Source organism: Pseudopodoces humilis, chromosome 16, assembly GCF_049639895.1.
Source record: "Pseudopodoces humilis isolate 2021_Gansu_Grassland_sample_001 chromosome 16, ASM4963989v1, whole genome shotgun sequence".
Taxonomy (NCBI): domain Eukaryota; kingdom Metazoa; phylum Chordata; class Aves; order Passeriformes; family Paridae; genus Pseudopodoces; species Pseudopodoces humilis.
In genome coordinates this window covers 7,240,812-7,265,782 of record NC_142215.1, presented here as the reverse complement: position 1 = coordinate 7,265,782, position 24,971 = coordinate 7,240,812, and the positions used below count along the sequence as shown (strand labels likewise).

The following is a 24,971-nucleotide window of genomic DNA, read 5'->3' as shown; positions in this document are numbered from 1 at the left end:
CTCCTAAAAATCTGAACTACTCACCTACTTTCTGTAGATAATTGTAGAAGAGCATAATCATCTGCTTCCCTTGTTGTGCAGCTTGATGGTTGGCTTTTGAAGAGCTAAAGTGTATGTGAGAGCACAGTGGGGCTGTCAGGGAAAGCATAGACATGTTGACTTGGAAGGAGAATGAAAGAGTCCTAGGGATAATATGGGATGAAGCAGGGTTTAAGGATTAACACTTAGTCTGGCAGAGTGTCAGGTAGGGGTTATTGAATGGTTTGGGAAGAGAGGCTGGGTGTTTTCTGACTGAGCCAAACACTTCCAGGCTTGGTGTGGCACAAGCCAGCTGTGAATAAGGGCTCCTGCTCACTTGTGGTCACTCGGTGGTCAGCATGAAATGAGTTTGTGGGTGTGAGCCTCGTGCCTGGCAGGCAGATGTCCTTAGCTCAGAACATGTCTCTGGTTTCTTGGATGGAGGCAAATGCTGATGATTAAATTCAGAGTGTGTGGCTGTATGGTGGTGATTTGTGGTGTCCTGACCTCTTGGCAAAAGGAAATAGCCAACACAACCTGTCTGGATAGGAGCAGAACTCACAGCCAAAAGAGTGGAAAGGGAGGAAGAGGGACTGGTTGTTTGGTTTATTTTCTTTGTGCTTTGCTGTTGTTGTTTGATTGATTCTGTAATCTAAGAGAAGGCCTGGAAGTTGAGTTTTCACTTTATAAGATCATGGTTTTCTTTCCTATATCAGTTGTATTACAGTAAAAATTCATGTTCTGCTTGTCCTGATTAAATGGCAAAATGTTGTACCGCAGCAGCTGGAAGCTCTTATGTTGCTTTGCTATTTCCTTTTTAATTACTGTCACCAATTTATTAGCAAGAGTAATCTTATTGCTCAGGGCTGGAGACACCTTTCCTTTCCATTGCTATATGGCCCCAGGGCTTGTAAAATGCACTTTTGGCAGTAAGGTGAAATAAAGAGGACTTCATTTATTTGCTGCCCTTCATTTGTGCCAGCACAAGAGCTTATGAGGCCACAGTCTAGCCTGGGCATCTGGTATTGTCCAAGTTAAAAATAACCCCACTTTTAACTCTGCTCACTCAAAAGTTATTTTTCACCCAGAACTTTTTAGGGCACTGCTTTGCCAAACAGCAGTGACAGAAATGGGGAGAGAGTGACCATTGGTGGGGTGACAGACACCCCACAAGGTCAGGTAAGTGTCCGAGTCAGAGTGTCAGGGCTGGCAGCTGATAGTTTGCAGCAAGCAAACACCGTGACATGCAAGACATCTGCTGCAAAAACCGGGAGAGAAATGATTTGGAAACATGTGCTCTTTCTAAAGCTTTTATTTTTTAATAGAGAAAACCTTTCAGGCCCCTTTTTAATTCATAATAAAGAGCAGGTTGAAAAGAAGGAGAGGGCAAATGAAGACAGTGAGGCTTTCTAACTTCCTTTAAAGTTGGAAGGTCACCTTTAAAAATGGATGAATGCAGCATTTGGAGGAAGCTCCAAGGCAGCAGGCCTGGGGTTCAGCACTAGAATAGGAGGCAGAACAAAGATGAAAAGAAGAATCCAGTTGGGATCTAGGAATAGCTGTAGAGCTGCAAATCCCTGTGGTGGACTTGGGTGGAGGCGGTGTTTAAGGGAGCTTCTCTGCCCGCTCTCGGAAAGCTGCAGTTGTGCGTGGTGATGTGCTGGGAAAAGTTAAATTTGGAGCTGGATAGCCAGCTGGACTGCACAGGGGCACATGGACGGGTGCTAGCGCTGTGGGAGTAAGCTGGAATCTGGGATAAATTTAAAGCTCTGACTGCCCATTTGCATTCAGGAGAGCTGGGTAACTCTACAGTTGTCTTGCCTGGTTTGGCTGTGTCCCTGCTGATTTCTTCCCTTTCCTGGGACTCCTCAGGGAGTGGGAAAAGGGTGACCACAGCCTGAATCCCGGTGATGACTTGCTGTTTCTCAATGCCAGCCCTTCCCACCTTTCCTTGGCAGAACCTGGGAGCTGTCTGGTGGGAACAGGACACAAGGGGAGGAATGGGGACTGTATTAAGTGACCCTGGTGTTGGTCTCAGGTGTGTCTGTCCTGAGCAGAAGTTCCCTATGTCAGGGGAACAGTTCTTGGGATTCATCTAAGAACTGAGCACATTTCATATTTAAGCAACTGCTTGTCTTTCCCTCTGAGCCAAGACGCAGGGACATCAGGCACATGCTATCTATTGCTTATTAAGTGGTTTAACAAGCCCAGCTAATTACAATGTACTCAAGGATTTTGTAGCTTATGAAGGCAGTCCCTGTTTGTTTGTGTCTGTGCTTTAATACATTAATACACCAATTAAACCCCGGGAGGTGTGTGCTCACACAGCTTTACATACGGGGAGGCATGTGGATGGTTTTCATGTCAGCTGGGGCTTCTCTGGCTCTTACAGCTCCAGCTCTGAAGGGATGCTTGTGGTTTTGCACTCAGCCTTGTCACTGGAGGGACATGCATCCCCTACATAAAAACATTGTTCTCCCTGCCCAGAAATATGTTGTTTTACAAGACTCAGGCAGACATGGGCACTCTGTTGTTAAGGTTTCCTTCTCTCAGAAAGGCCTTGGAGAGTTTCTCTGTCTCTTTCCTTCTCAGTGCTGATGATACAGGCAATTTGTGCCTGAAAGTGTTGTCTTCTCTGCCTCAATTAGTCCCAAGGGGTCAGCAGTGGGAGCAGTGTCTGTGACACATGCATTTGTTTGCAAAGGGCACAGCATATTCATTAAGCCACACGGTAATGAGCAATAATCCGTGCACCAGGCACACAGCGTGAGCCAGCGCAGGGATGGGCTGGAGCAGGCAGCGAGGGTCAGAGGTAAAAGCCTCCTCTGTGCACTCACAGCTCCATGAAAAGAAAGCAGTCGTGGGGGGAGGAGAAGGAGAAATGACAGATTAAAGAAAATTGAGCAACTGTAATAAATACACTTGAAATGGAAGTGATTATATTCCCTGTGGAGCTGAAGTGCTGAGGAGGGTCTGCAGAAAGGGCAGCCACAAAAAACCAGTGGCTTTTCAGAGAGCTGGCTTACAGGGAATGCAAAATGAGTGGAAGAAAGGTGACTGGGCTTTAATGCAGGTCTTTCAGACACAGTTGGGAAGGCTTCACTCTAGTAAAAATAAAGATAATAAAAGGCAGGATATGGGACTGACGTACACCAGGCTAGCTAAGCAAGAGACTGAGACCATAATGGGGCACTGCTGAAGTATCACAGTGAAAGGAGAGGGGAAGAAGCAGAATCCAGGAGAAAACAAAGGGATGGAAAGCAGCAGCCATACAGATGCTGAGGGTCTATTTCAAGCAGGAAAGTCCTTTTGCACACGAGTACCTCAGAGACAACAAAACTGGCCTCACATCCAGGAGAGGTTTGGAGTTTTGAGGATCCCTGAAAACAGGGATCTGGTATAGAGGACATGGAGGAGAAAGTGTTTATCTTGAGAGTGATATATGGAAAACTTAGACTGATAGCACTTATCACTAAATCAGTGATAAGAGGAGAGAAGGATTATTAAATATTTTTCATCTGCCAAAATTGCATCTAACTTTATGGAGGACGAAGAGTTCACATGAGTGACCAGGTGTTCAGGGGCATGGGACCAGGTGAGCATCCTCTACAGATGGAGAGCACATCCTTGGCACACAACTTGCCAAGCTCTTTGCTGACATTTTAATTAGCCTGTTTAAAATTGGGCAGATGAATGAGAGTTGGAAAGTGGTGGACATAATGGGGACAAGAGACAGACCAGTGAGTTTGGTGTTTGCTCTGGGAAATTCTTGGGAATCTTGTTAAACTTTAAAGGATGTTGTGGGAGAACACCTGAAAAGCAACGCTCTGTGAAGAAAGTGACTTGAAGGAGTGGGTCACACTCAACCAATCTGTTGGCATTTTCTGAGCCCACTGCCACTATATTTGAGGGAAATTCAGAGGATATAGTACACTGAGATGTTCCACAAGCATGTGACAAGGACCAGCATCTGAAATAAATGACTAGGGGTGGAAACATTGACAAATGCATCGACAAAACAAAGAACCCGTGTAGAAATCTGCCCTAAGAGCAAGAGACAGAAAAGAGTAGTTGCTAAAAGTGTTTCCAATTGGAAAGAGGTAGAAAGTGATGTGTTCTGGAAGTCACTGTTAATCACCTGTGTTTTTCTTGATGTCTGCTAATGATCTGGAAGAAAATGCTGAAGGCAGGAACCAGAGTCCTTCCTGCTGTAGCATCATGGACTGAGCGATTTTTCACCAGCACTGACTGTGCTCAAGGTCCCAAACACACCCAGAGCCTCTCCTGATTTGGGGCGTGTTTGAGAGAGGAATCCTTAGAGAGAGAAGAGAAGCAGAGAGAGACACTGCAATTTACTCCACAGGGAAACAGCACTATCCATTAAGAAAGGATAAATGAAGCAAACTGGGCAGCATAGGAATTTTTTGTTCGTTGAACTCCTTCCAGAAATGAAGATGTGATTTTTAACAGCTCTGTAATTATTCATTCCTTCATTCCTTTTTTATTTTTTTCTTCTCTCTCTACAATTCCAGTTTCTAGTTTGGAGACCTCAGATGACTTGATGTGAGCTCTGTTTGCAGGATAATTGCAGCCTGGCTGTGTAAATGCAAGAAGTCTGAGTGAAGTTTTGAACTCTGGGTGCTCATATGCACTCAGATATTGATCTGGGTAGGTTTTCCCACTACCTGCTTAAAAAATCTCTGCCCTGGGAAAAGGTTAAGAGACTTGCTTTAAACTCTGATTGATAAAGAAAAGACTTCAAGGTGACCTTTTCAACACAAGCTGAATTTGGGGTCACTTTCCAAGCTCAGATTGCAATAAGGAGACAGGATTTGTAGGGAGATTGACAGATTGGATTAGTGGCCTCTCATTTTGCCATGTTACCACCCCAATATCTGATGCTGGTAAAGCAGTTCAGGAATGCAACATATATAGTCTTGTTCAAGGTATTTTTGAATTAAATGAGACCTGTCCTAGGCTAGAGAGGAGAAACAACTAAAGGTATTGAAGATCTTTCCACCATTATACCCCACTCAGTGCTCTGCAGCATCACCCACATATATTCATCTACAAATTGCTGTTGCCAGCTTTGGGAGGTTCTTTTTATGCCTCTGCATCCTCAGGTAATTGGAAAACAGTATTACTCTTTCCCACTTTCCCCAGAAACTTTGCTGATTTTGGTCCTTTCCACTAGCAGTATGTTCTTGCTGTAAAACTTCCTAACACATTTAAATTTAAGATGTTAAGCCATATATGAGATATATAAAAAGTGTGTATATATATATATATATATATAATATCTTGATTTTGTAGCTGAAGATCTTCATAGGTTGCCTTGAATACAAACTTAACTATCATCCAGTCCTCAAACAGCATTCAGTTAAAGCTGAACATGCACCTTTTCACCATCTGCAATTAATCATGTCTTCTGAGGCGTACCAGCACTGCAGAATGTTTGCTTGAGTCTCACCAGGGCCTTTAAGAAAAATTAACTGGGTATATTTCCTCTGGTGCTGGCCACAGGAGAAGACTGCAGGATTCTTTTTTTCCCCTCTTGCAATGAAATTTCTGCTGGATTTTGTGAAAATTCACCCCAACCATCTGGTTCATAATGGTGTGAGACATTGCAGAAGGATGACAGACAGAAAAATGGACAAATATATATTGTTTTATCACCCTGTGTTCTCCCTGTGCTGGGAGTGCCAGAGACAATAACCCAAGATGGATTCCCCTTTATAACCACAACAAGGGCAGGAGTAAAGCAGTGCCATCAGGGAAGGATGCTCTAACAAGTGCATGTGGTTCCTTGAACACTGCTGACCTCCTGGTGATGAGGGATTCTCAGAGCCTAAGCCACGAGACCTATTTCTGGCTCACCTCTCACTGCTCAAAGAGCAGTTTCTGCCAAGGAGGGGAAGGTGGTGCTGGCTGGACAGAGCCTCTGCACAGCCAGTGGGAAACAAGTTGGATCCCCCCGTGGAACAGCTTTGGAGTCGATGCACGGCTGAGTTGCTGCCTTTAGGGATCCTCTTCTGCAGGATGGACCCAGGGTGCTGCTGGGCTCCTTTCTCTCATCTAGAGCTGCTCTGCCGTTACCCCCCTCTTTTTTTCGTTTTTTTATTTCTACAGCAAGGGGAACCTTGGAGGAAAAGTGGATTTCTCTTGGTGTGCAGCCTCACAGGAGCACCAGCACTAAATTCATTCCTATTTGTGACTCAGGCACAGGCCAAAGGAGCACAATCATGCACAGACCTGGAGGGTTAAATGAGGACCAGCTGCTCTCCCCATCAGATTAGTAATTTCTTTGTATGATCCTCCTCCTCTTTATCCCTCTCTGCATAATTTGCTGCCTCTTAACAATAGCCTAAATCACCCAAACCACAGTAATTTTAGAGCCTAGCAGGCAGAGCTGTCTCACATTACTCCTCCTTCAGGGGTTTCCTTCTGCAGGAGGAGTTGGAGATGGAAAAAGGGATGTGCAGACAGAACAAGCAGGGAGAAATCCTAGGAAACCTCAGGCAGAAACCAAGACAGAGCAAGGTCCATTTGGGGTGTTAGGAAAACGGGAATCTGAGGGAACACCTCATCAAGCCACAGACATGAGAACACCTCCTGTGTCGGTCCTGAGAGAAAGGGAGTTGGAGGAGGCTGGAAGGAAGGAGAGAGATGGAAATTGGGCAAACTGGAGAGAGACTTTCTAACAAAATCATAACTTGGGCCTGAGATCTGTCTTTCAACACCTCGTGTTTTTGCTCCATATGGCCTCACTTCTGTAATTCTCTTGTTCCATGGGTTTGGCAGCATTAGCCACTCGTTTAATGGCCACCAAGTTGTTGGTGGGAAAATGACTGGGTATGGGGCAAGAAATGACATTACTAACTGAAGTTTACAGATGCAAAAAAAAAAAAAAAAAAAAAAAAGCTACATTTCTTTCAAAATTGTCCTTTTCCTTTTTTCTTTGTGATGATGGTGAGGACGGCAGCAATCAGAAGCACTTCCAACCTGCCTGGAGCTCTAGCTGGAAAATGCAGAACACAAGGCCCTCTTGCCAAGTTCTCTGCTTTGAGATGGTCCAGGAATTCTGTCACAACAGATTTTTCTGGAAGTCTTTATGCACTTCCACATCTGGAGGAAACTGCACTTTGTTTAAAAATACTTCTTCACTTTGCACCCAACTTTGGGGTCAGTTCTTGTTCCGGACTTTGCAATGGGGATCACAATTTTAGTCTGAACCACTTCCAAACCATACCTCTCTCTTTAGTGCCAGCCTTCTAATTGTCACATATTTTCCAGAACATATTCAATCTATCTGTAATTTTTTAGCAATTATGGTGCGGGCGAGATCCTTCAAACTGTGAATCAGGGCAGCAACTGAACAACACTGAAACAATGCATCAAAACCCCCTAAATACTCAAAATTACAAGGAAAAGCTTAACACTGTGACCTGAACCCTATGCTGCAACATCTGCAGGGGTGTGCACTGAGGCTGGTGCTGACACCAGCACCAGCACTTGCTGGGAGTGACACCAGCAAGATCTGGCTGCTGAGGCCAAAAAGGGCAGTGATTGACCATGGGATGTCTGCCAGAGACACATCCTGCTGTGGGGGTCAGTACAGGCTGGGCTGAGCTCTGCTGGAACCTTTTGGAGGGAGCAGTGGTGGTGCCTGGCACACTTTTGTGTCTTCTTGGGGTGAAGGGGAATGCTGTCTAATCAGGGCCGTTGCTAAGATGAGGGAGATTTTCAGTGCTGCTCCCAAATTAAGGAGCGTGAGGAAGAGCCAGTGCAGGGATGAAGGCTGGGAGAAAGGCTCATGTGGCACCAGTTAATCCAGCTGTGTGTGACATCTGGCTGCTGGGACACTGTGGGGGTGCCAGGGGACAGCAAAGGCCAAAGTTTGGGCTGAGTTCACTGCAAGCAAACTCCTTCCTTCAAAGGAGCCAGGAGCTCATTCCCGGCTGCAGCAGCTCAGCCATGGAGGGAGCCTGCAGCCTGCACCAGCCCCTGCAGCCTGCTGCCATCCCTGCACTGGAGCACTGGCTGGGGGGACGTGAGGCTCAGCGCTGCTGAAAGCAGGTTCTGCCCGGCTCCCAGCCCTCCTGTAACACGCAGGGCCATGAATCAGCTCCCAGGCTGGGGCAGCCCATAGCCCTGAGCCCCTGGGAGTGGAAGGCAAGCTCTGTGCTCCTGCTGGGAGATGTTCTCCAAGCTGCCAGGCTGCTGCTGAGACCCGGTCACTTCCCGCTTTCTCCTGATTATCCATCTCGGCAATAGGATGCTGTTAAGTGTCTGATTAGTGTTGTTAAAGCCTTAAGCCTGAAATCTGACTATCACGTGGTCCCTCGAGGAGCAGCCGATCCCCCTCCAACCCTCCACCAGTAATCCTTCCTTCCCCTTGGAAAATAGTAAAACAGAAAGACAAGTGGTATCTGTCTGCAGCAGCATTTTCCAATCAAGTGAAAACTAGCTGGAAAATCAAATCAGCTGGTAAGTTGCTGCAAAACACAACTCTATCTCCTTAAAATCTCCTCTTTTGAAGGGATGAACAGAACAGCAATAGCTGCTGATGTAAAACAAACCATTATGCCTCCTATCTCTTCTCCAAGCCCCCCCTCCCTGCAGACGCACGAGTCTGAAGGAGGCAGATGCTCTCTGAAGACTATTTTCCTCTGTTAAATAAATTCACTTTCAAATAATGTGTAATTAAATGTGTGGTATTGAATTAATGCTTTATTCTGAGTGCTTTGGCAGCAGGGGACCTAGGGGCCTGGCTGGTGGAAAGAAAACATGTTCACCAGAAAGATTCCCTTCTCCTCTCTCTTTCCCTTTTCCTCCCACCCTGCCAAGAACCCCGGACTCTGTTTCCAAGGGCTGCTGGAGTGTATCAGTGAGGACAACGCTTTGTGTAAGATCCCTTTTGTCATATGTTGTCATGGGGCTCTTGGGCATTTCAGCCAGTGCAAAGCCCTCTGCAGCCCTCTCCTTTCCCCTCTCCACCCATGTCTTGATAACCTTCATCCTCAGAAGATGCCAGCTATCTGCTGACCCTCGTGTGCAAAGGGCAGAGCCTAGGTGTCCCCTCAGGATGAGAAGTTGGTGCTGGATGTCTGAGGAGGCAGAAGCTGCTGAAGCTGAAAAAGCAGTTTATCCTTCCAGCCTAGTGTCAGCCAGAAATTGAGAAGGTGCAGACGATGTTGGGAATCATTGGATGGTTTTTAAGTCTTTTTGCCTGGAATGTCAGTAGGGTTTTGGTTCCATCAGCAGTGTTTGGGTTCCCCTGGGAGCCAGCTGAGGAGGAGCTGGTGCATGCAGAGACATTGGCAAGGACAGGGTGGACCTGTCCCCAGGCTTTGTAGAGGTGACAGGAGCAATGGGGACCAGAGTGACTGTCTCAACCTGAGAGGATCTTGACATGTAGAATAAGCAGAGGCAGAGACTGGAGCACAACTCGAGATTGGGGCACAACTGGGAACCTGTTTACAGCTGCCTGCTGCCTAACTCCAACCCTGACAGCCACAGGGAGCCTTGGGAGCATTCAGTTTCTTTTGGTAAAGTCTTCAAAGTCTCCATACTAAAGGACATTTTAACCTTTGACAACAGCTCAGGTGAAGAAATTTACCTTGTTGGATCAAGGCTGATATGAACTCCTGCTTGAGTAATTCCAGAAAGTCATAAATCTGCAGGAAGAGGAGGAGGTGGATTCTGACTCAAAGGCAAGAGCCCACTGCTGTGCAAGGCATGGATGTGCTGAAGGGTTCTTTCTTTTGCTGCTGTGGTCATTGTCAGGCTGCGGGCATCACGCCCAGGATCTTTCCTCTTGCTTTACCTCCTTTTGTTTAGATCTCCCCAGGATAACTGTTGGTTCTGCAGGACTATGCAGTGTTGTGCTTCCTGGCAGAGCATGCTCAGCACCCAGTAGCTGTGGGACACTTTGCTCTCTTCATAAAATAATTGCTGAGTTGTTTGTACCCAGATTTATGGGACTGAAATGGATGAGAAGGGCTTGAAGTTATGCTTTGTTTTTATAGGAATGTCAGGTAGTTTAAGGTGAGAGAGAAGGTTTTGCTTAAAAAGTGATTTGTTTAATAGGATTTGCTGAAAAAGTGGAATGACGCCAAGTGCATTCTAACTTTACTATTTTTCAGATTTTTTCTTCACAAAGTAAATGAGAATTTGCTTTGGTTTGGGTTTAAACTTTGTAAGTATGTCACACCTGCTTCCAGGTGCTTGTCAGGGTGTTTTGGTGAGGGAGCCTGGTGGGCTCTGGAGTTGCCTCTGATGAGTTGTTGGTTTAAGGGGTGCCTGTGCTCTGCTTTTCTATCATCTCTTTTACACACACACACAGACACACACACACATACACACTCCCTTTCCATTTCCCTTCAGCTCCAAGAGCACTGTACTGTTGCTGTCGGTGGTCTCTGTGTGGCTGCTTTTGGAGCTGGTGCTGCAGCTCAGGGGGTGCTAATCCAGTCACTGGACTACCTGCAAATCACACCCCTCTGAGGAGCTTGAGGGCTGTTCTACAGCATCTCTCCCTCAAATCAGGGCTAGCTGGGGTCAGCTGGAAGCTGAAAAGCAGTGCTTTGGGTCAGGGCTTCCTCTCCATCTGCTATTGCAGCAGCAAGAGCCAGTGGAGCTTGTGATGTCCTGATTGCCAGAGGCGTGCTTGGAAATGGTGGATGTCAGGTATTTCCAAAGCAGCAAAGATCTGGCATGCAGAGGTTGCTCCTCTCCTGTTTTCCTGAGCTCAATTGCACTGAACTTTAGCTCCTGGTGTAGATTGGTATAACTGGATAATTCTTTTAGCCAAGAATGTCCAGCTAAATGCGTCAAGGCCTGTTATTTTTTACCAAGGTCCATTTAGCAGCATGTAGTGCATTAGCTCTGGGTCTGCTGGGTCAGCTGAGCAATAAAGCCTCCTTCCCACCTGGGATCTGCACTCATGCCTTGTGCTGCTCCCAAGGAATGAAGCAGATGGAAAGAAAATTAAAAGAACTGCAGAAACATAAACCAGCTTTCTCTAAAGGTCTTTATGAAGGAGTACAATTGTTTGCTGAGCTGAGGGCTGTGGTTGCTCCACCAAGTTCCCAAAGATTCAGATATGCTTTACATAAATCACTATGATTTGTATCAGAACTGCTTGGTGCTTATAATCATGACTTTTTTGAGTCCAAGTCCTTGAAGGGTGCCTTACAGAGGAACTTGGCAAAGAATCAGTGTCTGGGCACCATGCCAAGCTGTTGGAACGTGTACCTGGGCCCTTTCCCAGAGGTGGCTCATGTCAAAGCTGGGACAGAAGCCACCAGAAGTGAAGGGCTACCTACTTGGAGTCCAGGCAGAGATACGAAACAGCCTGTTTATGTCTCCATTTTTAAAATGATGTGGGACTGATTCTCCCTTTGTTTATGTGTACTTCACAGGAGTCCATGATTGAAATCAATATCTTCCATTGACTTTGACGGATTTGCACAGGGTGAGGAGGGAAACTGTGGCTCTGTGCAGCTTGCCTATTGTTATCTTATCTCTCTGTAAGACAAATTTGTGAGAGAATGCCTTGCCAGCCCTCCAGTGGCAGAGCTTTTTGATATGGTCCTGCCCAATGCACGTGCTCTGCTCTGATCGGGTACATCGGGTAACTCATCGAGACGTTTGCTTCCCATCCAGGCTGTGATTGACTGCCTGACATGAAAGGCTCTCTGCTTGCCACTTACACATCGTGGTGACAAGATTTCCAGTGTAAATTGTAAGCTTTGTTTATGTGATTTTAATTGTGGCGGAGCTGTGCAGCATTTATTCTCCAGAGTTATTCCAGCAGTGTCGAGGAAGAAATGAATGAATCACATTGACTAAGTGAGAACTTTGCTACCTTTTTGTGGACAACTTATGTAGAAAGAAAAGACACAATTCCTTGGCATAAATTAGTTGTTACAGCAAATGACTCAGCCACTGCTGAAAAATGTCATTGTTGTTATCATTTATAAAGCGCTGTTAATGCAAATGAGGTTTTAGAAGCTTATGAAAATCAAGACCATAACTACAAAGAGCCTAGGATCAGACCCAAATCAGGATACCCTAGAAACAGATCTAAAATAAGTCAGTTTTAAAACAGGGCTTGGACAGTAAGAGGGGCAAAAAATAGAGAAGAAGAAAAAGAGAGAAGAAATGCTGTGATGTGAAAAAGCAAATGGAGGGAGGAGCTGGTGATGGAGAGGTGCAGGAAAGGACCTACCTTTAGGGAAAATAGGGTCACATGTTGGGGGAGAATAAAAATTTATAGAAAATTTATATTGGTCTTTTCTAGGCTTGAAAAGGAATCTTCCAATAAAGAGGACAGCAAAAGGGAAAATGTCTTGTCAAAATGTAATTTTGTTCTATTCCACCAGCAAGCTACAGGTTGTTTGTGAATTAATAGTCCAGGGTCAGGAAACCCACTAGAAATACAAGAAGACAGACTGCTTGCTGTTTGAGGGGGTTGAAAGATGTGAGGAATTAATTGAAATTAATTAATTTAACAATTGGAACTGACCTGGTGTAAATGATCCAGCATTGGTAGTTCTGCAGTTTGCCCTAACTTAAGTACTGGCACTGCTCATGGTTTACTCTGTTCTCAGCCTGATTTGTCCATCTTCTGCCCGCTGTAGTCATCTGTGTCCAAACACAATCATGTGCATCCAGGTTTCAAGAGTATTAGCAAACCACGGTTTTAAAGATACTGGTTGTGATGGGAATTTGAAATGCAGAATTTGCAGTGTCACTGAACCTATCTCTTCTTCATCTGATGCCCGGGACTGATTTAGAAATGAGACAGTAATTGGAAAATTAGATTCATGAAATGTACTCATACAACTTCCTGAATATCCGCTCATGTGATTGAAAAGTGGTTATTCAAAACAAGATATTTTCATTGCACACAGTCTATTACCAGCTCCATATGCTCTACCTGGAATTTGGAGGTTGAGTCAGGGTCTTTTTACCTTGACCTTGCCCTAAGATAAAGAGACTCTGCAATATAAGAGTAAAAGATGGGAGAAGAAGCATTGAAACAGTGATGTAAGTGGAAAAGATCTGATTTTTCCAGAAAAATCAGTGTCACAAGGGCCAGTGCAGAAGTGACCTACTGGGACATGGTGGATTGATGTATGAGAAAAGCAGAATTAATCCTATTCTCTCTTCTTGCCCAGTATCCCATGGGTCTGTTGGGTTCACAAGTTTAGCAAACTAGAAGGTGTTTGTCTCAAAGAGAGGAACAGACATGACTAAGGACACATGGGAGCAGGTGATGGGGAGGAAGAAATTTCTGTTTTCAGACAGCCACTTTTCTGATAAAATTCACTTTAAGCACAGATCAAGTCAGCTGTCCTGCAAAAGGTTCAGAGGTGGTTAGGTAAAGATCCCTTTGCAGATCCAAAGCTGCTACCCTTCTGCCTTGACTCTTCCAGAGAAAAGGAAACTTTCTGCTTTGGAGGCCATGTGTAAAAGTGGGTCCCAGACTGTTGTTAATGCTCTTACCCCCATGTGCCATCATTGAGTTAAGGTCATTTCCAGCCAGCTGCAGGTCAGGTGCCTTCTGATGTTATTAAGGGTCTATTCAGAACAACAGTGAAGGCAAAAGTTTGAAACACCTTCTCTGTGTGTTAAATCTTGATGGACAAAAATAAAGGTGGGGAATCTGCCCAACTTTTCTTCTGTGTCATGAAGAAACATAATGATCCCAAAACAAAGATTGGAAGATGTTTTATTGTAAAGTGGAATTACTTCAGTGTCAGGCACTCACATCCTTCCTGTAGGTACAGCATGGCTTTGAATGAGTTCACATCATGCTGTCAATTCTCCTTATTTTCCTGTCAGGTCTTGCTGTGGCTTCTGCACAGGATCTTCTCATGAATTGTCTTGTTGTCTTGTTTTTATAAGTTAATGGTACATGGGGAGGAAAAAAATAAAAAGAGTGGTACTTAGGGAGAGGCAGTTTGCATACACCTTGTCTACAGGGCTGACTGCAACACAGCTGAGACAGATTAACACAGCACTGCCTGCCTAAAACAAATAAACACCAGCTGTTTATCAGACAGGGCTCCGCTTCCTCCAGGAGGAGGTAAACAGATTTATGCAGATGAACCTCTGAGGTGCCCTTGCAGCACAGCATCTTTCATGGCTATTTGGCCTTCCTCATGAGTTACAGCCGGGACGGGCGGGCGCGGAGGTGCAAGGTGAGCGCAATAACGCTGCTGGCCACACCGTGCCGAGGGGCTTTGTCACTGCTTTATGGTTAAAGCCTGTATTTTACGGTGGGTCAGAATTAATCATAGCGCTGATCTTGCCGTGAAAGGAAGAATTTGATCTAAACTTCACTATTTTAGGCCTCTAGCATGTGAAAAAGCCATTTATTATAGCTTACTTATTATTCCATTTGTGACTAAAATACTATGAAGCAAAATTTATGGCTATTTGAGGTTGAGAGAAATTGTGATCAGCAAATGTACTTTTTTGATTCTACATTAAGATTGTCCGGTTGCTGTCAAACTACTTAACTTCATGACCCTTTTATTTTTATAACCACCCAAGTTAACTTTAAATCCAACAGTGCTGCCGAAGTCCACCACTGCAAAGGATTGCTTTTCCCTCAATTTAACTTTGTCTGCCACAATACCACATTTAATTCTTCATATAAATTTTCCCTGAAACTTCTCAGGTGACTCTTAACAACTAGCTGTAAAATCTGGTCTCGAAGACAGATGGGATATTATTTTAATAATGTAGATGTAATTACACTGTTTGGATGCCAGCTCTCAGAAATGTCTGCTAATTTATTAAGATGTTGTTGGGAGGAAAAATTGGGAGCTGAAAATTTTGGGCAAGACCCTGGAGAGTTTAGAAAGAGAGGTTTGCCTCAGTTCTCATGGTGTTGCTCATCAGAAGTGCAAAAATTCTTAAACAGTATTGCTGGTTTTTCTGAGACACTTTCCTGTTTAACTTCATCTCACACCAAATGGGACAATCCAATTGCAATTGCTACATTTCTGAGTTTTTAAAAATATCCTTGGGCTCCTCTTACTATAAGATCATTCCTCACATCTTTCTTGATTGCTGCTATTTGTGAGACCAAGAATGCAAATAAGTGGTTTGTCAATACAGGAAGACCAAGGTAATGTAGTGCTATAGAAATGCTTGCCAAGACAAAGAGGATAAACCCCTTTTCCTCTACTCTCTGAGGTAAATTGGTGTCATTCGAGCTTTTCTTATATTAGGAGTTTCCTCACCCAAGTGCATCACTTTACATTTCAACAAGTTGTATCTCTCAAGGTACTCACTAAATACTCAGCTAAACCAGGTGGAGAAGGAGAAGTCCACATGTGATTTGTTCTCGCTGGCTGCCACTGCAGGTTTAAAACCAAAGTCATTTTGGATGTGCCTACCAACCTGTGCCTTAATGTTACTAATACTATTAATATCGGTAAGAAAGAGTTTTCAGCCTATTGAACAATTAAGAAAGGTCAATGAGAATTCCCAGAGAGGTGTCTTTCATTACAAGGCCCATTGCTTGTGCAGTCTCTCAGCATCCGTCTTCCCAAGCAAGCCAAGGGCCCAGAGATGGCAGCTCCATAAACCTGCCTCTGAGCTCCTAATTAAAAAGCTTAATTGCATGAAAGCCATTAGGATGATTGTCTTCCATTGGCTTTTTGATGCATTAAGTGGTACCTGTGTTGTTGTCAGGCACGTGGCCTCTCAGGGTGATACAGGTGCCTGCTCGGGGCCTGGGCAGCAGGAACTGATGGCAGGAGCTGGTGGCAAATTGTGATGTGTCCCTGCAGCCAGTCTGAAACCCAGAGTTAGACACTTCCACCTCCTTCATCAGCAGTGTCCCAAGGGAAATGCACCTAATCTAAGGGACACATGCCTTTACAGCTCCTGTGGCACAAGGAGGAGATGCAAAAGGCTCAAAAGTGGTCCAGATTCAGGATTATGAACATCCCACTGTAGTAGAAAGAGGGCACTGTCCCACATAATGCCTCTGCTTGAGGAGACCTCTCATCCATCAGCTTTTGCTCACTGAGCTCTGGAGAAGAGTGCACAGCTCTCCACCAGCCTGCCATGACCTCTGGGAGTGTTCTGTGCTGCCACAGATCGCTAGGGTGATGGAAAGCTCTGCTGAAGGACAGTTTACAGAGATGATGTTTTGGGTGCTGTGCCTCCAGAAAATGCTGTGGTGGGTGGCCATGCATCTCTAACTGCTTCTACAGTTCATTCCAAGCACTAAAAAAACTTTTTTTTTATTGCTGAGGAGTTCTAGGGTGCTGTGATGCCAGAAAGGTGCTTAGAGGTTTGCTGTACCTCAGTGTTTCCCTCAGAAGAGAGCAAGTTCTCTCAGCAACCTGTGGCATTTAATAACAGCACAGAGTCAGTGGATATCCCACAGTCGCTTCCCTGCCCCTCTAGGTGCCTGGTGTCTGGGCAGATTTAATCCTTAGGAATGACCTGTTAGCTGAGCAAACCAATTTTCACTGGCCTCCTGTACCTCTGGTAAATTAAAAGCTACTGCTCTTGTGATTCTTCCTGAATCCTCAGTTGCTATTCTCTGTCAGTCCTCGCTGTCCTAAATGTCAGTGGAAAGGATCATTGAAACTAATGGGTTCAGTTCATCTGTTGTGCCAGTGATGGTATCCTGGGATGACCTTTCTGAGGGAAGAGTCGTGCAGGGGAAGGCTGCAGGGTCAGGGTCCTGCTGTGGGGCAGTACTCAACAATTCCAGGCAGCTCCTGCTAATGCCCTAAGGAGCCTGGGGGTCACTGGTCCTCCTCCTCCTCCTGGGAATGCTTGGACTTGCCAAGCTTCAGCCTCAAAACTCTGTCGTGTTTGAGTTTAAACTAATCCCAGTTGAAATGCAAAACTCAACAGGACCTTCTAATCTCACCTGGCCTTTCATTGGAAGGATGTGACCTTTGCTACATCTCACAGGAGATGGATTATTTCCAGGATCATTCCAAAGAGATTCATGTCTTTGTAGCAGAATTTGCCCTGAAGGTTCCTCTCCCTGAGGACGAGATTGCCATGAGCTTGTCATGAGAACTGATAAACCTCAAGTACTTTCCTCACAGATGTTTTGCATGAGACTAACTCCATCACAGAGATGGCTGCATTCTGTGGGTGGGTAAAAAGATCCCTGCAGATATTTTTGCGAAGCAATTTCAGTTCCCTTGCAGCCTGCAAGAAAATTGAATTAGTTGTTTTCCATTCACTGAATTAACACTGATTCATTCTTCCCTCAACCCTCTCCCTCTTCCTCCACTCCCTCCAACAGATGTCCAGCATATTAAGAGGAGAGACATCGTTTTGAAGAGGGAGCTGGGAGAAGGTGCCTTTGGGAAGGTGTTCTTGGCCGAGTGTTACAACCTCAGCCCCACCAATGACAAAATGCTGGTGGCAGTGAAGGTAAATCCCAAGGGAAAGTGGCAGAGAGAAGGGCAGGGGCTGGCCAGTGAAGCGAGACTGGATGAGCCTGCGTGGGAAAGGGAGGCAGGGGAGGGCTGGGGGCCAGGGGTGGAGATTTATCTGATGCCGGAGATTGTGGTAAATCCACTTAGTCACACAAAGTTTCAGTGTTTCGCTTCAAGGTTGTCTGTTCTCAGCAGTGCCAAAGCCTCCCTTCCTGCTGACACAGCCAGGAGACAGACAGGGAGGAGAGGCTGGTCTGGAAGCCCTGAGCTCCCATGCAGCAGCACAGTGTGGATCCACCTCCCTCCAGCAGCCACTGCGGCCCTGCTCCTTCTGGATTTTATCTTTTCGTGTAACATGCAGAAGCTGAAACATAAAAAGGCCTCAGCAAAATGAGCAATGAAAGCTAAGCATGATGAGCCAATTTTCTGGGATCAATTTGCTGCAAGATGGGCAAAGCAACTCGGCTCAGTTCCACTCTGCTCCTGCTTGCATAGCCACAGGTTGCTCCTGTTTTGGGTATTTTAAGCCAACATGAGTTCAGCTTGGCTTGTGCTGTGCTGCTTGCCTCCTTGTGATATTCCTCGTGGGAGCTGTGCCCCATCAGTGTGGCTCTGGTACTCAGTGCAGAACTGTGCTCTCCTCTCAAGTGGCACCAGTTGGCAGAGACACAGTTTAATCCCTTGGATTTAACCACTGCTTCCTAACTCCTTGGAACAAGGTCTGCATTTGAACCGATGCTCTACAGGGAAAAAGGTTCCAGCACTCTGCAAAGTGCTGCAGGCATCCAGTTACTTGTGACTTTTTCTAATCATTGGCAGCTCAAGCTTTTTTTTTAGCTCAGCTGTCCCCTTTTGCTCCGGCAGTGAAGTGCAAGATCGCACCTTTCACCTCTGAGACTGGTTAAAGCCGAGGACATGAAGACACCCACATGATTAATTGTTTGATTATAGGGTTGGTACCTGCCTATCAGTGTCAGCCATCCCTCAGCAAGCCTGGCTCCCGAGTCTCTTCAGAGTTTCATTTGCATGTAGGCAGAAACAGCATCCAAACTTGTTTCTGTTAATTGCTACTATGAGCTTACATCTCCAGAGTGCCTTTCATCCTGCAAGATCATACAACTCCAGCTCTGGAGCAGGGCCCTGGAATCTGGCTTCTTGCCAGCTCTAGGAGTGGCAGGGAAAAAAATCCCTCTAATTTGGGCCACGTTATAAGTCTGAAGGGAAAAAAAAAAAAAAAAAAGACATGAATAAAGGCTTTACATATTAAGTTGAGATTTGGCTGCAATTCCTGAAGATCTCATGCCCCTAACTGAGGCTGAGAACTACCTCCCCAGTCACTACAGCTCAGGGCAGCAGCAGGACAGACTGGTTAAGGGCAGCTGAGTCCACAGCCCAGAGCCTGCCTCTGCCCTGCTCTCAGGGACTCTCTCCCAGGGCCAAAGGAAGGGGCTGTGTTACTTGCCTGCTTAAATGGACTCAGATTTTTAGCAGATCTCAAGGTTGCAGCCCTGTAGATAATCTGAGTTTTGATGTGAAGGCATGGACAAGCTTCCTGTTTTATTCAGCTTGCTTCTAAAAGCATCCTAAGAAATGCACAAACACTATATCCAGCAGAGTGTTAAGGTGACAAAGTCAAATACTAGATATGCCAGAGGGGCTGTGCTCAGGGCATGTCCTCTGAACACCTCATTTTTTATTTCTCTGTGGCTGCTCCATTGTGGGGATCACTCCAGCGCTGGAACCTCCCCAGATGTGAATGTACCCATTTTCACAGCCTCCCAGCAAGGGAGGGGTTGTATCATCCCCTTTTGCAGAGGGGAGATGCAGAAGCAGGAAAACTGAGCTGAAGAGACCTGCTTTAGGTGAAGGATGGAGTTACCAACCTCTCTTTCCATGGACAGCAGGTACCTGACTCGGAGTGAGCCTTCCTGCAGCAATAAACACATGGTGCTTTGTGGAGACCTGGCCCTGATGCTGCAGAAGAGGGGATTTTCCAGGTAATATTGGAACAACTGGCACTTTGTGGTGACAGCTGCAACCTGCAGATGCTCAGGGACTTGGCAGAAGCTATGGAAGAATTGTGTGATGGAGGCACAAAGAAATCCACCCCAAACCTTCCTGGGAGAGGCATTCCACTGATTTTACTGAGATATCCCTTCTCTTTCTTTGGTCCTGGTCTTCTTTCCCTGTTCTATCCCTACCAGCTCCCTCATTTCTAAATGCTTGGCTGTGCTAACTTAGTAAAGGAGAGGGGGTTAATAACTTTTTTTTTGGTGTGTGTTATCAACAAACTTACGATCTTAACACCTTATAAAAATTATTGTGTGTGAAGGAGATGAAACCTAAACTCACTGCAGCTTGAAATATTATGTGCAACCACAGAAAAAAGGGGGAGAAAAGAGTGATGGGAGAAGGGACTATTTTCCTGCAGTCAAATAGGGTGGCATTAACATTATGAAGATATTAAATGACTAAAAGTAATCGGGTGCCTGAGATGAGGATGGATGCTTTGCCATCTGCACCATGTAACTAACATTCATCTAAATATCTCTAGTCAAGCTATCTCAAAGGGCAAAGAATTAAAATAGATTTATGCCATGTGAATAGCAGTTTGGGGGCAGAACCAGAAGAGGCAGTGTCCTAAGGCTTGGGGAAAAGCCCCACAGCAGGTCTGCTCCAAGGGGAAAAGCACCTTCTCTGGAGGAGTCTCTGGAGCCAGCCCAGGTGCAGTAACAGAGTGCTGGGCCCCATTCTCCATGTGCAGCTTTCTGATGTTTAGCATCCCTTTTTGCACATAAATTGCAGCCTGCAGCTGCTCAGGCCGCCTCTGCTGCCTGCATGGGGAGGTTCAAGGCACAGGGAAGGGAACAGGTATATTTTATATTTGTGTGTAGGTAAGGGGATAGCTGCCCAGTGTCCCCCACCACTGAAGGGGAACTGGTGCACATCAGACCAACACAGGACAGGTGGAACAAGTTTCCTTGAGTCCTTTTCAGCACTCAAGTCCTTTTCAGCTCCTGTCAGGCTGCACAGTTAAAGCCAGAATTGGTCCTAAACTCCTGGCATGTGGAGGATGCAGAGGATATGATGAATATGATGCAGAACCAGCAACTCAACACCAGCCCCTTCATTTTCTTAATGTTTGCAAAGACTTCGCTGCTTCTTATGGCCATTTCATCTTGTCAAATGTTCTGGACTTAAACTTTTTTATCAAGTTCCCTCCCTTGATACCCTGAGATGATAACAAGCTGCTTCCAAGCTAACTCTCCAATGCAACTGCACAATAATGCACAGACAAGCCAGAACCCAGCCCTGGAGAATCCTCTCTTATCATCAGCTACAGCCACAGCAACATCTTCATGGCAGCTCTGCAATGTTGGGCTGGTCCACATCACCTGCATCCTGCAAGTTGCCTTGCAATGGCAAAGTGGCGTTCTCAAACTGTGGGAGATGAGATATTCTCAATAAGGATACTGATTTCAGCATCAGTCTGCCAGGGGAGCTGTTATAAACAGCAGGGAATAAAAACATGATTTTAAAAATTATGAGAAAAGACTTGACAGTGTCCTTCTTCAGAGGCAGTTTGAAAAATCCACACAATAACTGCACAGCCAGGCAAATCCATCTTCTGAATAAAGGCAGTGTAGTCAGCTATTTCAAAATAAAAGACGGATAGCAAGGACTGGCTGGCTCAGGAATTTAATAATAATGAGATATGAAGCCATTCACCCCTAGGTCACCAGTATAAATTCTGCCCAAGCTGGGAATAATTGGAAGCTATTACCCTCTGAGGCATGTTTGCTGCTGCCTAGGAAAGGAGCTGGGGAACCCATGGGATAGGAGCTACAGGAACAAAACACTAACATGGTGCCACCAGCCCTCCCAGTACAGCTGGGCCAGTGGTTCCCCTCCCTTGCTCATCAGTTCCTCGCAGATGCTGTGACCCCTTTGTTCTGGCTTTTCCCCCACCTGAGCCCACTCTGTGCGTGTCTGCATCCCTTATTGCAGGCTCTGAAAGACCCCACGTTGGCAGCCCGCAAGGATTTCCAGCGGGAGGCAGAGCTGCTCACCAACCTGCAGCACGAGCACATCGTCAAGTTCTACGGCGTGTGCGGCGACGGCGACCCGCTCATCATGGTCTTCGAGTACATGAAGCACGGTGACCTCAACAAATTCCTCAGGTATGTGGGAATGAGGGCACAGGGGGTGCTGTGGGGCTGCTGGTGATGGTACTCACCAGATTCAGGGCTTCAGTAGCCCTATCCCAACATTTTCTCTTGGGTAATCCCAGGAGCTGTGGAAAGCAGGGTTTTCGTCTCCCACCTCAGCAAGTTTGAAGCTGCGGGAAGCGTGGCTGTGATCCTTCTCTGCCCTGTGGGGATGGAAGGAGATGAAGCCACAGCTGGCAGCAGCTCTGAGTCCTGCATGCCCAGCTAAGCCATGTCCTGCTGAAGCAGGAAGGCCACTTGTCATCACTCCCTTGGCCACTGAGCTCCTGCTTCAACAGCACAAGAACCAAAATATTAATTTGAGAAATTTGTTGGTGTCTTTGATCTGTGTCCTGCCCATTTACTGGTCACTGGTTCTCATTCCTGCATTCAGAAAAGACCTGAGAAATGTTGGAGGAGTCTCAGGCAGTGCCTGTGGGATCCATCCCTGATCCCTAGTCCCTAACCTGTGGCACCGGGCTCCTCATGAAGTCAGGCAAGGCCTGAATAAATGCTGTAATTACCTTCTCTGTCTCTAGAGAGATGCAAATTGCCAGAGCCCCCAGTGCCCCCCATCATCATTCAACCATTTCATCAGCCTGAGGCAGATCATTTGTGTGCTCTGCATCCACCAGCAGCAAGGACCAGGGAGCAGCTGTGGGAGGATGTTTATGGTGCTCTTCTGCCACAGAACAGAGATTCCACTCTGAAACCTACGTGCAAGTGGAGTGGTACTTACCTCTTGAAATAATTAGTAGTTTTATTTCCCAATATTTAGAAAATTGGACCCTTGATATTTTCCTGTTTTGACTGCTAAGTGTGAATATGATTGCAGGAGGAACAAGAATCTTGTGCATGGCAGGTCTAGATCTGGGGTTGGGATACACTCACTGAGTATTTTTCTACCAACACAATTTCTGACAAGGAAACTTAAGTTTTTCCCTGAGGATTTCACTTCTAAGCAATCACCAACACCAGAAGAATATAAGGAAGTATCCTAGAGATTTCTTCTTTCCTCTGCCAAGTAGTACCAACCTTTCCCCAGTTTCTTTGGGGCATTTGCAGGGCAGTGGGTGAGCTGGGAACATTCCCACATTGATTTTTGTCCTTATTTTGGTATGGTTGTAGGTAGATTGAATAGGATTTTATAGCTCAGTCCCTGTCTCAAGCTCTGGATAGATCCAAGACATCTTTATCAAGGTAAGACAAGTGAAGGTTGTTGGCTTTACAGAATTCCTCAGACCCACATCGAAAGGGGAGCAGCCTTGGTTACCTGGGACCCTCTTTAGTGGTGCCTGGAGGTCTCAGCAACCTCCCAGCAGCAGCAGATTGAACTCTGTCACCAGCATGAAACCATGAGCTGGGCTGAAGGGGTGTTTTAGCCCAGATTGGTGGTGCAGTGTTAAGGACAGTGCCTCAGCCTTGTGCTGAAGGCAGGCAGTCTGAAAAAGAGGGCGAGAGATGCTGTTCTTCAAGTGCTTCACAAAGAAAAACTCAAAATTGACCTATCCTTTTTCCTGGCAGAACCAGCAACCTTATTCCCCTAGAGGAGTCAGATATTACAGCTGAGGAACAACCTCTCTCACTGCTCTAGCTGACCTCCCAAAGAGTATAGTGCAAAACAGGCTCTCTCAGTGCCTCAGAAAGATGTCTTGTGCCCACTGCCAATGCCTGATGGAATTGCTTCACTCAGCAGTGTGTTCCTAAGGCTGAAATCATGTTGGAGCCACAGACCACTCACTCCCATGTCCCAGCCTTTCCTTGGGACATGTCTGAGAAACACTCATGCCTGATGAAATTAATCTCCAGTCTCACTGGAAAAGAAAGCTTGTTGTATTATCTTTGGCCTTTATGAAGGAAAAGAAACTTTTCCAGGTGTGTGGTCCCTGGGATTGCAGCTTCTCATCTTCCAGCTGTGTTTAGCTGCCAGCTTCTCCTTCCTGTGCAGCCCTGGAAAAAGCAGCTATGTGCTCCTTTCCCTGCATGCTGGAGTGTGGTAGGCAGTGAGAAAACCCTTTGTGTCCCAAAGGAAGATGGCTTTGGGGACAAGGGAGCTTAGACCCTGCAAAAAGGCACTCAGAATGCCTAAGGGGTCATATGGAAAGAGGATTTGGACTTTGTCAGGTAAGGTGTCTGCTGGTGGGGAATGGGGACTGCAAGGGAGTCAGGAAGGGTTGGTGATACAGAGCTGCTTGGAATCCCTCAGCAAGCAGGAGTTTTTATTGTGGAATAATTCACCCAGCCCACAGCAGGAGACAGTGTCTCCCAGCCACTGGAGGCCAGGGACACGGGGAGTCTGTAAGACACTCAAATGGACTTTTCCTAGTTTAACTGCAGAAATTGGAAAAGCAGTAAAATGGAAGAGGCTCACTTTAGACCCAGCTTCCTAGAGAAAAGCACAATAAATAAATTCCCCTCAGTGTTGTTAGACTTTTGTGTGCTTCCCAGAGGACAGAGAGTTTCAGTGGCCTGCAGCATTAGCTGGTGTGGCAGGATCAGCACATACCAGCTGGGCCAGTGGTGGTGTTTGCTGGGATGGCACCTGGTGCCTCCCAAGGCCACCACGCTGCTGGTGCCACAACAGATCCTGCTGTCTGCACCAGGGCAGGCTGCAGTGGTGGTGTCCTGCCTCAGAAAATACTGATAGAAAAGGTCTTGGCACGTAGAAATACAGGCCTGGCCTTCCAGGGGGCATCCCTAGGAATGGTGTGTGTGGGAGTGTGCCCACAGGTTGGGTGTGGGGTAAGGCTGGCACAACCCCCACTGCCTCGGGGTCTGCAGTGACCACATCCCTCTCTGCTCATAAGGGTGCCCATCACTTCCCCCTTTTCCTTTAGTTAATGGTTTCCCAGCTTTTGTTTCCTGTCTGGGTCAGCAGCAGTTTTGAAGCAGGGATAACAGCACATTGCCAATATAGAAGCATCACAAAGGGAGCACGACAGAAAAGCTTGGCACACAGCAAAGAAGGGGACAAAAAAGGGACAGAACAGGAGTAAGACTGACCTAAAGTCCTGCATTTACGATGCACTTGGTTCAGCAAAATATTTCCTTTTGTTGCCCAAGGTGTTCTCTGCACCTGCTGACATCCATGTGCTTGTGCTGCCACAGTTCACCGTACCTGTGTTACCTCTGGGACATAAAAAGGGATTTTAGAGGAGGGAATCTGCTTATGTTCTTCTGAAACATTTCCTGTGATCTCTGGCTGTATTGGTATTGATCAGGGAGTGGTTTGTTGGTGATATGGGGAAAAGAGAGGAGGCTATTTGGGATAGATAAAGAGATAAGGTAGCAGAAGTTTTGGAAGGAAAGG

At 46.1% G+C, this 24,971-nt stretch overlaps 1 protein-coding gene across 5 annotated transcripts in view; it reads left to right on the top strand.

Moving 5' to 3' along the window:
* The window catches only part of NTRK3 (neurotrophic receptor tyrosine kinase 3), a 204,160-nt gene that overhangs the window by 147,015 nt on the left and 32,174 nt on the right, over window positions 1-24,971 (top strand). For all 5 annotated transcript variants that reach the window (XM_005521589.3, XM_005521588.3, XM_088063101.1 and 2 more), the window contains exons 13-14: window positions 17,318-17,448; window positions 21,462-21,634. In XM_005521589.3, coding sequence (XP_005521646.1) covers window positions 17,318-17,448; window positions 21,462-21,634 — 304 coding nt within the window. The remainder of the gene's footprint in view (window positions 1-17,317; window positions 17,449-21,461; window positions 21,635-24,971) is intronic.